This window comes from Sorex fumeus, unplaced genomic scaffold (assembly GCF_029834395.1).
Source record: "Sorex fumeus unplaced genomic scaffold, SorFum_2.1 ptg000038l, whole genome shotgun sequence".
Classification (NCBI taxonomy): domain Eukaryota; kingdom Metazoa; phylum Chordata; class Mammalia; order Eulipotyphla; family Soricidae; genus Sorex; species Sorex fumeus.
Genome location: NW_026606095.1, coordinates 10,683,979 through 10,701,194, shown reverse-complemented (window position 1 = coordinate 10,701,194; position 17,216 = coordinate 10,683,979). Strand labels below are relative to the sequence as shown.

The following is a 17,216-nucleotide window of genomic DNA, read 5'->3' as shown; positions in this document are numbered from 1 at the left end:
AGCTCTCAGGTGAGGTTATTGTTGCAGCCAGCATCCTGGGCCTTTTTCAATATGTATCAGATTCCCCACCTTTCCAGTTGAATCCCAGCAGCCACTGCACCTGACCCCTCCCCACCCCTTTCCATCTTCTCAACCAGCCCCCTCCACATCACCTAAATTGCACAGTGTTATATGCAGCCCAGCAACAGCTACAGAAGGTTAATTACAAAGACTTCACCCTCCGTGCAGTAAAAGTACAGCAAACACAAATGGGAAGCTCCGTGAGTGAAAATAACAACATAGGAAAGCTCTACCAGTACCAACCAGTTTCTTGCACTCACAGAGAATGATTTTAGTGGCATTAAACATCCATGCTCAGATGTTTAATGGACTCAAAGAAATGATGGCACAGAAAATAGGGGAGTGAAACACAAAGTTGGCAAAACATAAGAAAATATGAGTTGAAATAAGAACACTACAATCAGAAGAATATATATTTAAAAAATACTGTAGAGAGTTTGCTACATTTCTTTGAAGAATGTCATGGGTATTGTTATAGGGATCGCATTGAATGTGTACAATGCTTTGGGGAGTATTGTCATTTTTGACAATGTGAATTCTGATTTATGAGCAGGGGATATCTTTCCATTTTCTCGTGTTGTCTTTTATTTCCTGAAGTAGCATTTTGTAGTTCTCTTTGTACAGGTTTTTTTCTGTCCTTAGTTAAGCTGATTCCTAGGTACTTGATTTTCTGGGGCACAATTGTGAATGGGATTGTTTTTTTCATGTCACTTTCTTCTCTCTCATTATTTGCATATAGGAAAACCGTGGACTTTTGGGAGCAAGAAATGTGAAGTGGAGCAAAGAAAGCCTCTTTAACAAATTGTGCTGGCAAAACTGGATGGCTACATGCAAAAAACTGGTCTCAGATTTCTGCCTAACACCATATACAAAAGTAAGATCAAATGGATTAAAGACCTCAACATCAGGCCAAAATCCATAAAGTACATTAAAGACAAGGTTGGCAAAACCCTCCACATCATTGAAGCTAACAGTATCTTCAAAGACGATACTCCACTGACCAACCAAGTGGAAACTGAGACAAACAAATGGGACTATCTTAAATTAAGAAGCTTCTTCACCTCAAAAGATACAGTAACCAGAATACAAAGAAAATCTACAGAATGGGAAAGGATATTTACCCAATACCCATCTGATAAGGGGTTGATATCAAGGATATACAAAGTACTGGTTGAACTCCACAACAAGAAAACATCCAACCCCGTCAAAAAATGGGGTGATGAAATCAACAGAAACTTTCTCAAAGAAGAAATATGAATGGCTAAAAGGCATATGAGAAAATGCTCTACATCATTAATCATCAGGGAGATTCAGATCAAAACAACAATGAGATATCATCTCACACCACAGAGACTGACCCACATCCAAAAGAAGAAAAGCAACCGGTGTTGGCGTGGATGTGGTGAATAAGGGACTCTCATTCACTGCTGATGGGAATGCCGACTGGTTCAGCCCTTTTGGAAAACAGTATGGATGATTCTCAGAAAATTAGAAATTGAGCTTCCATTTGACCCAGCAATACCACTCCTGGGAATATATCCCAGAGAGGCAAAAAAGTACAGTCAAAATGACATCTGCACTTCTATGTTCATTGCTGCACTCTTCACAATAGGCAAAATCTGGAAAAAACCCGAGTGCCCGAGAACAGATGACTGGCTAAAAAAACTTTGGTACATCTACACAATGGAGTACTATGCAGCTGTTGGAAAAGATGAAGTCATGAAATTTACATACGAGTGGTACTACATGGAAGGTATCATGCTAAGTGAAATGAATCAGAAAGAGAGGGACAGACATTGAAAGAGTGCATTCATCTGGAGAATATAAAGTAACATAATAGGAGACTAAGAATAGTCGAGATAAGTACCAGAATGTTCACTCCATGGCTTGAAGGACAGACATACATGCTAGTGGAAAGGGCAGCTCAGATAGAGAAGGGAGCACCAAGTAAGGGGTGTTGGGAGGATCCTCCCAGGATGGGAGATGCATGCTGAAAGTAGACTATAGATTGAACATGATTTCCACTCATTACCTCTTTTGCAAACCACCACACCCAAAAGGAGAGAGAGAACAAAAGGGAATGTCCTGCCACAGAGGCGGGTTGGGATGGGGGGATGAGGGGTGAGAGGGATACTGGGAGCAATAGTAGTGGAGAATGGGCACTGGTGGAGGGATGGGGAAAAAAAGAGTGAGGCAGTTTACTTTGGAAACGTAATGAACACTTTCCCATCTTTCATACTTCATGCTAAAAGTCATGCATAATCTGTATTATGGAGTTTGGTGTATTTGAGAAAAGTCGTACTTTGGAAATTTTGCATGTAATTTGAGTCATGGAATCATCTTATATTCTTTACTACTTGTTGTCTTGAATTTGCTGAAATAATTATTGTTTTTTCTTTCTGACTGAGGGTGGAAGTTGAGGGAAGCTCTCAAGCAGTGCTCAGGGGTTCTGGGGTCAGACCCAGTGATTGTTGGTCCACCAATGGGCCTGAAGGTCCAGTGTTCAGGCTAGGTGATTCTGGAGGTCACAGGGTTCCACCACATGGTTCTGGGTAGGGGGAATGCGCAGTGTTGGGATAGACTTGGGGTCTCCCCATGCAAGTCATGCTCTCGAACCCTTCTATCTTCCTGGTGCCCTGGAGGGGATCTAAGTAGAAAAATGATAGAGAGAGATAGTTTGGAAAGGATGTTTTCCAAGGCTGGAGCAATAGTACAGTGGGGTAGGGACCCCCAGCTCCCCACCAAAAGTGATCCCTGACCAGAAAGCCAGGGATAATCTCTGAATACAAATAAATAAATAAATAAATAAAGGGACATTTCTTTACTTTTTATTTAGACAATTAATTATTTTTTTTTTTTGCAATGCTGGGGATCAAAACCAGTTTCTTACACCTATATCTCCAGCACTCTGTGTTTCTGAGATGAGCTGGAAATGGTGGAAGTGATGATTGGCAGTTGGAAAGTCTAAATCAGTTCACGACAACTCTCATCCAGCCTGCAAAGGTCTGAGATTTGTGCAGAGTTGATTGAAGGTCCTATTATCCTGTGGCGAGCAGGTTAGACTTGGAGGCTGAATGTCAATCAAGGTCTTAATCTCTGAGCCCTGGACTCAGAGATTGCACAGAGGATAACTGCAGCAGTGAGTAATTTGAGTTTTAAAAGGTGTCTCTCTTGTCTTGAAGCACTCATCACCACTTTCCGTGCAGCCTTTAATGGAATACCAATAAATTCCATCTGATGGAAACAGAAGAAGGAGAGGTGGGAAGACTCTTGAGGGCCGACCCTCCTGCCTCCGATGCAAAATAAACAAAATCCCAGGCTTATCAAGATACAAATCACCTTTTTCTAAAAATGTTCATCTCAAGGTATTCCGGTTGTGTGCCTGGCAAGACAAAAGCTTTGAAATTGTACAGCAAAACAACTTGCAAAATCAAATGCTAAGGCTCAGTAACCACCAGGGACTGCAGAAATTTCTGAAGTGGAAGGGATTTAGAAGCTTCCTGTTATCCACACAGTATCCCCAACTTTCCCTGGTCATGGTTATTTAGAGGTTTAGATGCATTAAGTGTCAGTTATTCACCGGTTAATCCTTTAGATGGGCTGGAGCGATAGCACAGCGGGTAGGGCGTTCGCCTTACAAGCGGCCAACATGGCCGACCCGAGTTCGATTCCTCCGCCCCTCTCGGAGAGCCCGGCAAGCTACCGAGAGTATTCGATATGCCAGACACAGTAACAACAAAAGTCTCCAATGGAGACGTTACTGGGCCCGCTCGAGCAAATCGATGATCAACGGGAGGGCCTTTACCTTTACCTTTACCTAATCCTTTAGATGTGTTAATTGTTAAATTCATGGTTAATCCTTCAGATATGTTAAGTGCTTCTCAGAAATAGAGGTACCTCCTTTTAGTTTGCTTGTTTTTCAGCCACAAGCTATGCTCAGGGGTTATTTGTGAATCTGTACTCAGGAATTATTATATTTGGCAGTCCAGGTCCATAGGGGACCATATGGGATGCCAGGAATCAAACCCAGGTCAACTTCTGGGACACCCCCATGCAAGGCAAATGCCCTACCTGCTGTAATATCTCTCCAGCCCCTGGGGGTATTTCACTTCATTTTTCCCAGTTACAGAAGTAGTACATATTCTCTATAGATAATGAGAAAACTACCTCAAAGTGCAAAATAGGTTACAGTAATATTTTATAATCCATCGATTCCTATGTAGTGTGGGTCCAACATAAAGAAGTCAAAAAATTATTTTTAAAAATTTTATTAAAGTCCCATGATTCGCAGTGTTGGAGTTTAGAAATTCAATGTTCCAGCACAATCCCAACACCAGTGTCTTTTTTCCCTCCACTAGAGTTCCCAGGTTCCCATCCTGGACCCCACACTCTGCCTCTCACCCCCATCCCCACCTTGCCACCTTGACAGGCACCTTTTTAAGTTAGGCTGTTTGGATCGCTTGTTTTCTGTGTTGTTGACTTTGTGGTTTGGATGTTTAGCTCTACCACTCCTTAATCCCACTAATGGACTTGGAACTCTTGATTCCTGCTCCACGTTGTTCCCACTTATCTTTTCTTCTCCCCTGATTTTACTCCTGGTGGTGTTTAGGACTTACTCCTGGCTCTGTACTCTGGGATCACTCCTGACAAGCCTAGGGGACCATATAGGATGCCAGAAATCAAATCTGGTTTGCTGTGTGCAAAGCAAGTCCCTTTACATGATGCACTATCTCTCCCTCCCCCACGTCCCCTTTATTTTATTTTATTTTACTTTATTTCATTTTTGGGTCACACCTGGCGATGCACAGGGGTTACTCCTGGCTCATGCACTCAGAAATTACTCCTGGTGGTGCTCGGGGGACCATATGGGATGCTGGGAATTGAACCCGGATCTGCTGCGTGCAAGAAAAATGCCCTTCCCGCAGTGCTATCTCTCCAGCTCCTCCCTTTGATTGTCAAGAAGCAAAATTCATCGTGCTTGGAGACTTGAGAAGATAATAATCTTTCAACTGAGGTCAGTTTTGCTGCCTACTCCTTGGTCATTGCACAATGAAGGAGACATTTTTGTTGTTACAACTTGGAAGGTCTTACTGCCAGTTGGGTAGAGGGCAGGGATGTTCCAAACATCCTGTAGTACACAAGAGATCTCGCATAACAAAAAGTTGTCCTGGTGAAAGCTAGTGGTGTCAAGGACTAGAAACTGTTAATAAGGCTATCATTATAGAATTCCAATTCTATTTGTTTTTGCAGCAGAGGGATGTCATTTCCCCCACCCCACTTTTATTTTATTAAAGCACCATGAGTTACGAAATTATTCATGTTTGGTTTTGACATAAAATGCTCCATCACTAATCCCATCACTTGTGTCAACTTTCTTCCACCAATGTTCTCTGGTCCCTTCTCCTACCACCCACTCCCCACTCAAGCCTGCCTTCCTGACAGGCATCTTTTAAGTTTGGTTATTGAAGTTTGGGTCCCATGATGTCAGTGGTGTTGACTGTGTGGTTTGAATATTTAGCTCTTTCATTCCTTAACATTACCAGTATATCTGAATCCCCTTCATGACTGTCCCTCTTACTTCTCACCTGTCTCTTTTCTTCTTCACCTTAATTTATTTCCTTCTTTTTCCTATACTCAGGGGAGGGTGATCTAGGCACCTCCATTTACACCATTGCATTTCCTCATCCAGGAAAATACCATGTATAAGTGATACCATCCTTTGCTCGTCCTTCTAGCTTACTTTATTTAACATATCTTCCAGTTTCATTCATGTTGCAGCAAATTGCATGATTTCATCATCCCTTACAACTGCATAGTATTCCCCATCTTCATGATTCACTGGTTGGTTGTTGGGTATCTAGGCTGATTCCAAATCTTAGTGATTGTACTGAATGCTGCAGTGAATAACAGGGTACATATGTCTGGTTGAATGGATGATTTTCTGACCTTGGGGTAGATACCCATAAGTGGAATTGCTGGGTCATAGGATAGCTCAATTGTAAGTTTACTGAAAATACTCCATACTATTTTTCATATGGCTTGAACCAGACAACATTTCCACCAGCAGTGGATGAGAGTTCCTTTTTTTTTTATCACATCCTGACCAACACAGATTATTCACATTATTATTATTATTATTATTTTACATTTTTAAGTCACTATGGGATACAGAGTTATAAAGCTGATCGTGGTTGGGTTTCAGTCATACAGTATTCTAACACCCATCCATCCCTCCACCAGTGTACATTTCCCACCTCCAGTCCAATATCCCCAGTTTTCTTCTTACCACCCTCCCTTCAACCTGTCTCTATGGCAGGGACTTTCCTTCTTTCTCTCTCTGTCTCTGTCTCTTTCTGCATCTGACTCTCTCTCTCTCTCTCTCTCTCTCTCTCTCTCTCTCTCTCCCTTTTGGGGCATTTATGGTTTGCAATACAGTTATGGTTTTCAACATACAGTTCTTATCCAAAATGATCATTTCCAACTCTCTTTGTCATGGTGATCTCTAGCCCAATCTCCTTCTCCACCAGCATTTGAAGTAGGCTTCCAACAACTGTGTTCCAATCTTCCTGGCCCTTATTTCTACTGTCTTTGGTTATTGGTTTCATATTATATATATTTTTTAATTCTTACAAATACGCCGGATCATTCTATGTATATCCATCTCCTTCTGACTCATTTCACTCAGCATGATAGTCTTCATTTGCATCCATTTATAAACAAATTTCATAACTTCATTTTTCCTAACAGCTGAATAGTATTCCACTGTATAGATGTACCAAAGTTTCTTGAACCAGTCATCTGTTCTTCGGCACTCAGGTTGTTTCCAGATTCTGGCTATTGTGAACAGTGGTGCGTCAACATAGAACTGCAGATAGTATTTCTGTTGTGTGTTTTTGGGATCCCCAAAGAGGTATTGCTGGGGAATATGGAAGCTATACCCCAGAAGTGTTATTCCTGGGGCATATGTAAGCTCAATTTCTAGTGTTTTGAGGAAAGCCCATATTGTTTTCCAAAAAGGCTAGACCAGTTGGTATTCCCATTAACAATGAAGAAGAGACCCTTTCTTCCAACATCCATGCCAGCTTTGGTTGCTCTTGTTCTTTTTGATGTGTGCCAGTCTCTGTGGTGTTAGATGATATCTCATTGTAGTTTTTATTTGCATCTTCACAATAATTAGCAACTAGAGCATTTTTTTCATATGTCTTTTGGTCATTTGTATTTTTTCTTTGAGAAAGTTTCTGTTTATTTCTCTTCCCCATTTTTTGGGTATGGGATTAGATTTTTTTTTCTTGTAAAGTTCTACCAATGCCTTATATATCTTGGATATTAACCCCTTATCAGATGGGTATTGGGTATCTCCTTCTGACTCATTTCACTCAACATGATACTCTGCATCAATATATAGGCAAATTTCATGACCTCATTTTTCCTGACAGCCATGTAGTATTCCATTGCATAGATGTACCATAACTTCTTTATCCATTCATCTGTTCTTGGGCACTCAAGTTGTTTTCAGATTCTTGTTGTGGTGAATAGTGCTGCAAAGAACACAGGAGTGCAGGTGATGTTCCTGCTCTGTTTTTGGACCCCCGGACTGTATTCCCAGAAATGATATTTCTGGGTGAAATGGGAGCTCAATGTCTAGTTTTTTGAGGAATATCTATATTGTTTTCCAAAAAGACTGGACCAGTCGGCATTCCCACCAGCAATGAATTAGAGCCCCTTTCTCCCTCATTCTGTGCCAGTGCTGATTGTTCTTGTTCATTTGGGTGTGTGTCAGTCTCTTTGGTGTGAGATGATATTGTTGTTTTGATTAGCATCTTCCTGATGATTAGCGATGTAGAGCATTTTTTCATTTGCTTTTTGGCCATTCAGATTTCTTCTTTGAGGACGTTTCTGTTCATTTCTTCTCCCCATTTTTTTGATGGGGTTGGATATGCTTTTCTTGTGAAGTTCTACATGTGCCTTGTATATCTTTGGTATAACCCCTTATCAGATGGGTATTGGGTGAATAGTTTTTCCAATTCTATGGGCTGTCTTTGAATCTTGGTCACTGTTATTTTTGAGGTGCAGAAAAGTCTTAGTTTAATGTAGTCCCATTTGTTAATCTTTGCTTCCATTTGTTTGATAAGTGGTGTTTCATCTTTGAAGATGCCTTTATCTTCAATATTGTGGAGAGTTTTGCCTACATTTTCTTCTATGTACTTTATGGATTCAGGTCTGATGTTGAAGTCTTTGATTTGACTTGTGTATAGATAGAGGTCAGAATTCATTTTTTAACATGTAGGGGTCCAGTTTTCCCAACACCACTTGTTAAAGAGGTTTTCTTTGTTCCACTTCATATTTCTTGTTCCCTTGCCAAAGATTCACGATCACAATCACGACCATCCTGTTATTCGTCAGTTGCCTCGAGCAGACCCCAGTAACGTCTCCTTCGTCCTAACCCTGAGATTTTTTTAAAAGGTGCCACATTCAAGGCTCTTTCAGGGTTAGGAGAATGAGACCCATGATTGTTACTGGTATATGGTATATTGGGTACGCCACGGGGAGTTTGCCAGACTCTGCCATGTGGGCAGGCTACATTCGGCAGCCTGCCAGTTTGTCCAAAGTAGGAATGAGATAATAAGATGTCGCGCAGCCACAAATGTGGCCTCGCGCTTCCAGGAGCTGTGTTTTATAGTCTCTGAATCTTGGCCGTTGATGGGATTACACGGTTCCAGGGGGCCAGTTGGTGGGTGTGACCCCTGCCTACTGGAATTTGGAGGATCTGCGTGGAGGATGCTCAGACCCGATCCAAGCAAGCTTGGAGATCTCAGCCCCGGGACCCGCATGCCTTTGTTCCTCTGCCGGTACCTTCATGCGTGTGGAGAGTGGCCTCAGCATAGTGGTGGCTGGTTCTGGAGATCTTCGGCTGCTGGAGCCCTGGTCGGGGTGGGGAGGGAAACTCAACCCGCTCCCCTCCAAGAGGCCCTGGCGAGGACAGCCAGGCATGGGGGCAGGAGACTCTGCCAAAGATTAGGTAATCATATATTTGGGGGTCTGTCCCAGGAATGTTCATCTCTATTCCACTGGTTTGTGGGTCTGTCTTTATTCCAATACCAAGCTGTTTTGATTACTAACACATTGTAGTATACAGTTTGAAGTTGGGGAAGGTGATGCCGCCCATTGTCTTTTTACCTGAGATAGTTTTAGCTGTTCTTGGAGGTTTGTTGTTCCTTTAAATTTCAAGAGGGTTTGCTCAATTTCTTTGAAAAATGTCATGGATATCCTTAGAGGGACCACCTCGAATCTGTATAAATGCTTTGAGGAGTATTCCCATTTTGACAATGTTAATTCCCCTAATCCCTGAGCAGGGAATTTGTCTCCATTTCCTCATGTCCTCTTTTATTTGGTGAAGCAGTGTTTTGTAGTTTTCTTTGTACAGGTCCTTTAAGTAGGTGGTTTGTATAGATTAATTTGTAATGTGTAGTTGGAGTCAAAGAGCTCACCTTTGAATACTAGTCACAACATCCTTAACTGTAACTGTAACATCATGAAAATTTCTTAATCTTTTTATAATGCAGGTGCCTCACCTTAAAAATGGGTATAGTGAAAATTCCACTCCTATTATTGTTAGCTTAATTTTATCTGTTCAAATCATTAATTATTTTAATTCTAAAATTTTAATTATTTTAAAAAGACACATCATCTCTATTCTGTGTTGTTTGTTTTTGTTTCACACCCAGCAATGTTCAGAGCTTAGTCCTGATGTGGCTCTGAGAACCACATTTGCTGTCAGGGATTTGAACCCAGGGCAGCCACATGCAAGCAGACCCTTTATTATCTCTCTGGCTGGCTATATATATATATATATATATATATATATATATCACCTTGTCTACTCAATGGACATTTTTTGTGTGTAGTGATTTGCTCTGTGTTCATTGCATATTTTTTTAGAGTCAAGACTTACCTTTATAATATCTCTCTTCTATACAAAACTGCTCAGGTCCCGCATTGCAGGTACCAAAGTCTAAAAGACAGCCATGGAAGGCAAGTGAGAGGTTGCAAAATCTACAGAGCAAACTTCCAACATCTGCAAGTACAGAAAAGAAAAAAAAATAATAGAAAAATTGATTTGGGCACCAGTAAGGAAAAATGAAGATGAAGAGAGGAAAAAGAATTCCCAAAATAAAGCTGTGTATTCAACTATTAAAAGTAAGCAGTCCAGGGGCTGGAGCGATAGCACAGTGGGTAAGGCATTTGCCTTGCATGCGGCTGGCCCGGGTTTGAATGCCAGCATCCCATATGGTCCCCTGGGCACTTCCGGGAGTAATTCCTGAGTGCAGAGCTAGGAATAACCCCTGAGCATTGCCGAGTGTGACCCAAAAAGTAAGCAGTCCAGGGGCTGGAGAGAGAGCTCAGGCAACAACCCAACTTTGGGAGATGGGGCGATAGTACAGTAGAGAAGGCACTTGCCTTGCATGCAGCTAACCCAGGTTCAGTCCCTGGCACCCCATATGATCCCCTGAGCACCAATCAGGAGTAATTCCTGAATTCAAAGCCAGGAGTAACCCCTAAGCATCACTGTCTGGATGATCCAGAAGCAAACAAACAAAAGAACCCAACTTTTATTCCCAGCACCATGCAATCCCCAAGACATTGCCAGGATGGTCTTCATGGCCTGGGCACTGTAGGTCTGAGGCAACACTATGGTGACAGAGTCAAGCATTGAGTAATCCAGCGCAGTGGCTTAAATAACACTTAGAGTGGTCCCTGTACACACCTGATTACTTCTGAGAGTTCCTGCCCCCAACAGAAATGTCATTGATTTTAAAAATTAATGATAAAAAACCTCACATAAAATATCATTAATTTAAAAAATAACGATAAAAACTCACATAAATTAAATTCTTTTCTTTATTTCATTTTGTGGTTTGGTTCTGCAGCCATACCTGGCAGTGCTCAGGGATTACTCCTGACTCTGTGCACAGGACTCACTCCCGGATTATACTCAGGGATCATATGTGGTGCCAGGGATCAAACCCAGGTCAGCTGCATGCCAGGCAAATGCATTACTACTGTACTATCTTGAAAATTTAATAGGGGGAAAGTTTAAAAAGCTATACTGCAAAGTTCATATTATATTCAAGAACTGGGAAGACCCTGAGATAATTCTAATTAGAAGTGCGTTTGGGTGGTCTAAACCAGTACTTTTCACCTTTTTACACCTGCATGTGGGCACCTGTTCATTGTTTCAGTGAAAACCACTGGTCTCATGAGCTGAGGTGATCAAAACTTATCTAGTTACTTTGAGTCAACATGAAATCAAACCAGTTATTTAACCAGAAAGTTTTATTTCAGCCATATGAACCCAATTAGGCCTTAATTTCAATGTTTAAGGCAACACATATATAGTGTAGGTTCTCTGTAGATATTTACTGCTTTATTAATTATATTGACTAAAATTAATTCATTGAATGACTTAAAAATATAATTTGTGTCATGAAGAGGTAACTCAAAGTACTGGAAAGTGTATTTTGCATGTAGGACGTCTGGGTTAGTTCCTACTCTACACTGGAGTGGCATCCAGCTCCACTAGGTGTGGCCATAAAGCCAAAAGATGGGAGAATTTATTCATTTTGGTTATATAGAAATCTTCTAGAGATTCCTGAACTTAGTCAATGTGGATAAGATGATGAGACATTATGTAGAAAATCTATTTTAAAACTTAATTCTATTATCAAATTCTAGTACAGCGGTAGGGCGTTTGCCTTGCACGCGGCCAGCTTGGCCAACCTGTTTGATTCCTTCACCCCTCTCAGAGAGCCTGGCAAGCTACTGAGAGTATCTCACCTGCACGGCAAAGCCTAGCAAGCTACCCATGACATATTCAATATGCCAAACACAGTAACAACAAGTCTCACGATGGAGACATTACTGGGCCTGCTCGAGCAAATCGATGAACAACGGGAGGACAGTGCTACAGTGCTATTATAAGGAACTAAAAACTTGATTGTATCTAAAGCAGTTAGGATAAAATGAACACAGATTTCTAGAGTCTTTCTCTGCAGCAGAACTGAGCCTTGGTAGAGAGAGCGACCAGGAATCTATGTTTTAAAGCCGTAAACAGTGATTTCAATCAGCTTTTGAGAGTCACTGGTTCCATTGTGTCCAGTCTTTTTTTTTTTTTGAAACAACAACATAGTCATTAATGACAGCTCAGTTTGTTAAAATCTTCTGAAATTGAGTCAAAATTTGTCTTGGTGTTGTTGGTTTTCATCTTTCAATATCCTGATGTTCATATAAAACCATCGACAGGTCATTCCAATTAATTGATAACCATAAAGACCCTCTCCTCTCCTCTCATCTCCCCTCTCCTGCTCATCTCTTCTTTCTTCTTCCCTTCCTTTCCCTCCTTCCCCTCCCCTCTCCTTCCCCCTCCTTTCTCCTCCCTTCTCCCTTCCTTGTGCTGATCAGGAGACCATATGCCAATCCAGGAATAAAACCAGGACTGGCAAGGTGGTTTGCATACCAGGCAAGTATATTCAGAGAATACTTCCTGTTTTATCTATTTAGCCTCCTAAAGGCTTTCCCCAAACATTTTTTTGTTTCTCTTTGCCATATTGGGAATGAAAAGAGATCACTTTTTTTTTTGTTAGTGAAACACCATGAGGTACAGTTGTAGATTTACAATTTTTTGTGCTTGGGTTTCGATTATACAATGATCAGATACCCATCCCTCCACCAGTGCCCATTTTCCACCACCATGGATAATATCCCCCCACCCCCATCCCCCCATCTTCCCCTGCCTCTGTGGCAGGGCAATCCCCTGTGTGAAAAGAGATCACTTTTAATGGGAAATTATATTATGAGGCGAGCTAACCTCTGTTAGCTCATTTCAACATCATCTAAAGACAGATTTGGAAGTTTCATGTCAGTTTTCTCACCTAGCCTTACAGACTCTCAAGCTAGAATCTATGATCAAAACTACATTTTTTAAAGAACTAAACTCACATCAAGGACTCTGCTGAGCATTAGTTCAACAATTTGCCACAATCAACCTTCTAAGCAGGTGTCATGATTGTTCACATTCCACATAAAAGAAAACAGGTTTCAAGACAGCGGGTGGGGCGTTCGCCTTACAAGCGGCCAACATGGCTGACCCGAGTTCGATTCCTCCGCCCCTCTCGGAGAGCCCGGCAAGCTACCGAGAGTATCTCGCCCGCACGGCAGAGCCTGGCAAGCTCCCCGTGACGTATTCGATATGCCAGACACAGTAACAACAAGTCTCCAATGGAGACGTTACTGGGCCCGCTCGAGCAAATCGACGATCAACGGGAGGGCTCAAATGGCAGAGACAGCAGATCCAAGGGTCTGTTGGAATTCAAGTCCTGTTCTAAACAAGCACACATATACTAGAGAAACAACCTTCTGCCTATCCCAAAGCTCCTATTTCCACTCTCCTTAGGGTCAGAGTCAGAAGGCTCAGGCTCAGAAGAGTAGGGCTGTGTTTCTCCTAATCATCCCAGAGGAAGTTTTCCTCTGCTAAGAGTTTCTCAGCTGCATGGCTGACTCCTAGGCATCCACCATGTGGTTCAGACTCTCGGTGCCAGTGCTTCCCCCAAATGCGGAAGAAATCTAAGTCGTACAGTTAAATTTCTCACAACATGCCATCCTAGTCCTGTTGTGTGCCGTTCTAACTCATAGAGTGGTGTAGGGATGCAGAGACACCAAAGGGTGTTCAGGAGCCAGACCGGGTTTGTTTAAACCCGTCTTCTCCAAAATTTTATTTATCAGCAACATTTTCGAATTGGGATACTTATGGGGTTGGAGAGGAAGCACAGCAGACATGGTGCTTGCCTTGCATGCAGCCGACCCACCTCTGATCCTCGGCACCCCATATAGTCCCCAGAGCACCAATAGGAATGATCCCTGAGCACAGCGTTAGGAGTAACCCCTGCCAGGTTTGGAGCAAAACCAAAAATGCAGCAGAAGGAAATTGGGAGCATCTCCTACAAAACTAAATTTTCTGGCTCAATTGAAGACTCGGGAGATTTAGCAATGTCAGATTTCTTTTCCTTATGGAAAGCAGCAACTGCAGTTGGCACAGCTGCACCCCTCCCCACACTTCTTGTTTTATTAGCAATTGGCCTTCCCCTTCTCTGTGATCTCCCAACACTGTAGGTATCTGAGTCAGCGCCCAGGTATTTGAAATCCAAACTCTCCAAGCCTCAATATTGGAATTTTATTCCTCTATTAGATGCACTGGGAATTTTACCCAGTGAGTCTGATTTTTAGAATAACAGCATCAGAAACTTTTTAAGCTTCAGTATTAGGATTTTGTTCCTCTGTTAGATGCACTGGAGATTCTTTATTTTTTTTTTTTAATTTTTAGTAGTGAAACACCAAGAGGTACAGTTGTGGACTTACAAATTTTTGTGCTTGGGTTTCAGTTATACAATGATCGAGTACCCATCCCTCCATCAGTGCCCATTCTCCACCACCACTGATCTCAGTATCCCTCCCACCCCCATTACCCCCATCCCACTCTGTCTCTGTGGCAGGGCATTCCCTTTTGTTCTCTCTCTCTCTCTCTCTCTCTCTCTCTCTCTCTCTCTCTCTCTCTCTCTCTCTCTCCTTTTGGGTGCTGTGGTTTGCAAAACAGGCATTGAGTAGCAATCATGTTCAATCTATAGTCTACTTTCAGCATGCATCTCCCATCCTGGGAGGATCCCCCAAACACCCTTTATTTGGTGCTCCCTTCTCTATCTGAGCTGGAGATTCTTACCTGTTCTGGTTTCCAGAGCAATAGCATCAGTGTCACTTGGAGGCTTGTCAGACATGCAGATTCTCGGGCCCAAGCACATGCCTGTGGAATCCTACTGCATGGTAACAAAATTCCCAGATCTTTAGATCTTAGCTCTTTCTACTCTATCTTTATAATATTACCTTATCTCTTCTGACTCTAAGGCACTCCGCCTGTTGACACCTGAGCTCAGCATAAGCCATGAATTTGATTATTATCTTATCCTTTCAACAGAGAGCATTTCCATCAAGTTACTTAAAAATAGTCTGGAGATTTTATAAATGCAAATCTAGAGTGAGGGTTCTTAGGAATTTTGTGGCAAGAACTTTTATATCTTTATTCAGTTCTTTTATATGAGGAAGTGTTGGAGTAGATAGAGAAGGCTAGTGCTGGGAGGCCTGGGCTGTACTTCCTTTGGTCAGTTAGTTCCCTTTCTTTGCCACATTTGTAAGGGCATCTAATTTGGTTTGGTTAGCTACTAGTTAGTGATAGTAACAGTGCCATCTCTATGGCTGTATCATCAAGTCGCTGGTTAAGTTTCCTCACTTATAAAATGGAAAATGGTAACATATAACTCCTGAGGTTGCAACAAAGATTCACTGTATTAACATAAATGGATATCTGGATTAATTCCTGGTATATCCTTAGTGTTTAATACAAGCTAATTCCAAAAATAAATAAATAAATAAATAAATAAAATACAAGCTAATTCCTACTATTATTAAAGTACTTAGACCTATTACAAGCAACTTAATTAGCTATTTAAGGCCACCCTTCGCTTATATTAAAATTCTTTTATTTCTTTGGAGTTGGAGCAATAACACAGAGGGTAGGGCGTTTGCCTTGCACGCGGCCGACCCGGGTTCCATTCCCAGCATCCCATATCAAGCACCACCAGGAGTAATTCCTGAGTGCAGAGCCAGGAGTAACCCCTGTGCATCGCCAGGTGTGATTTCCCCCCTGCCCCCCAAATCTTTCATTTCTTTCTTTTTGGTTGAAGGCTACACCTTCCAGTGTTCTGGGGTTTTTTATGACTCTGTGCTCAGGAGTGACTTCTTGGGTTCTTAGTGGACCATAGATGATACCAGGGGTCAAATGAGTTTCCCACATGCAAGATAAGTGCTTTAATCACTGTAGTAGCTCTCTAACACAGTTCTTTCATTTCTTAGGAAATTTTCCTCTTGTTCATTTATGCTTTCTTAAAATGACTTACCAGATAAGAGGCAGAATAGTATTAAAATATCACCAAGGACAATCCTCATTCTCTGAATTTCTAAGTCAAAAAAGAAGAGAAAAGGAACAACATTATTAATTCTTCCTGTTGAAGTAATATAATTAAATGTCAGTGTTGGCAATTTTTAAAGGGGGAATGGTTAAGTTTTATTCACTGTATCATTGTATCACTGTCCTCCAGTTGTTTATTGATTTGCTCGAGCGGGCCCAGTAACATTGTGAGACTAGTTACTGTGTTTGGCATCTCGAATACATCACGGATAGCTTGCCAGGCTTTGCCATGAGGGCAAAATACTCTCGGTAGCTTGCTGGGCTCTCCGAGAGGGGCAGAGGAATCAAACTCCAGTTGGCCATGTTGTCTGCATGCAAGGCAAATGCCCTACCCGCTGTGCTATGACTCTAGTCCAAGTTTTATTATTTTCAGAAATTATAAATAGAGAAGAGACTGGAGAGATAGTTGGATGCACCCACAAGTGGCAACAGAAAGGAACCCCAAGCACTGAAGTGGGAGTAGCCCAAGTACCATTGGGGTGGCCACAAAACACATGAAGTATAAATAAATCTATTTTAAAGAATAATACTAACCTATCTCTATCATACAATATATTGATTTTTACTCACAAACAACGCTATAGACCAAGACTACTTCTTCAATAAGAGAAATCACCAGAAAACTTCTAATAGTTATAGAACATCTTTAGGTATTTTCTTACTTTCAAATATTGTTCTCTCCCTATATTTTTTCCTGAGTCATTTATGTAAACAAATATGACGTGAGACAAATTCTGTTTAATGAATAATATTTGGTTCAAAATAACAAAAGGGAAAAAAAACAGCATACGAAAGAAAATATGCTTTTTCCAAAATTGATACTTTCATTGAAAACAATTGTAAGGAAAAGCATTACATGATAATGAAAGAGAAGGGGTTGATTCATTGCATAGATATAGAATTTTAGTTATTTGTTAAATAGTTGTGCGGGCAAGATACTCTCGGTAGCTTGCCAGGCTCTCCAAGAGGGGCGGAGTATCTTGCCCGTACAGCAGAGCCTGGCAAGCTCCCTGTGACGTATTCGATATGCCAAACACGGTAACAACAAGTCTCATGATGGAGACGTTACTGGGCCCGCTTGAGC

The 17,216-nt window shown here is 41.6% G+C and overlaps 1 protein-coding gene across 1 annotated transcript; it reads right to left on the bottom strand.

Annotated features, from left to right (window-relative positions):
• Positions 1 to 3,169: 3,169 nt before the first annotated feature.
• On the bottom strand, positions 3,170 to 14,885 carry CUNH9orf57 (chromosome unknown C9orf57 homolog). The gene is made up of 3 exons (XM_056118777.1): positions 14,831 to 14,885; positions 10,013 to 10,135; positions 3,170 to 3,294 (listed from the first exon to the last, which is right to left on the bottom strand). Exons 1-3 carry the CDS (start codon positions 14,883 to 14,885, stop codon positions 3,170 to 3,172), a joined length of 303 nt encoding a protein of 100 aa, XP_055974752.1.
• Between the last annotated feature and the right edge of the window lie 2,331 nt (positions 14,886 to 17,216).

What these genes read in the sequence shown, in the direction of transcription:
- CUNH9orf57 (XM_056118777.1), bottom strand. Translation starts at nt 14,885, where the DNA reads ATGTCTGACAAGCCTCCAAGTGACACTGATGCTATTGCTCTGGAAACC. An exon ending in TGCTCTGGAAACCAGAACAG is followed by an intron (nt 10,136 to 14,830) that starts GTAAGAATCTCC and finishes CTGTACTTGCAG; the next exon opens with ATGTTGGAAGTTTGCTCTGT. An exon ending in AGAAGAGAGATATTATAAAG is followed by an intron (nt 3,295 to 10,012) that starts GTAAGTCTTGAC and finishes TGTTTCCATCAG; the next exon opens with ATGGAATTTATTGGTATTCC.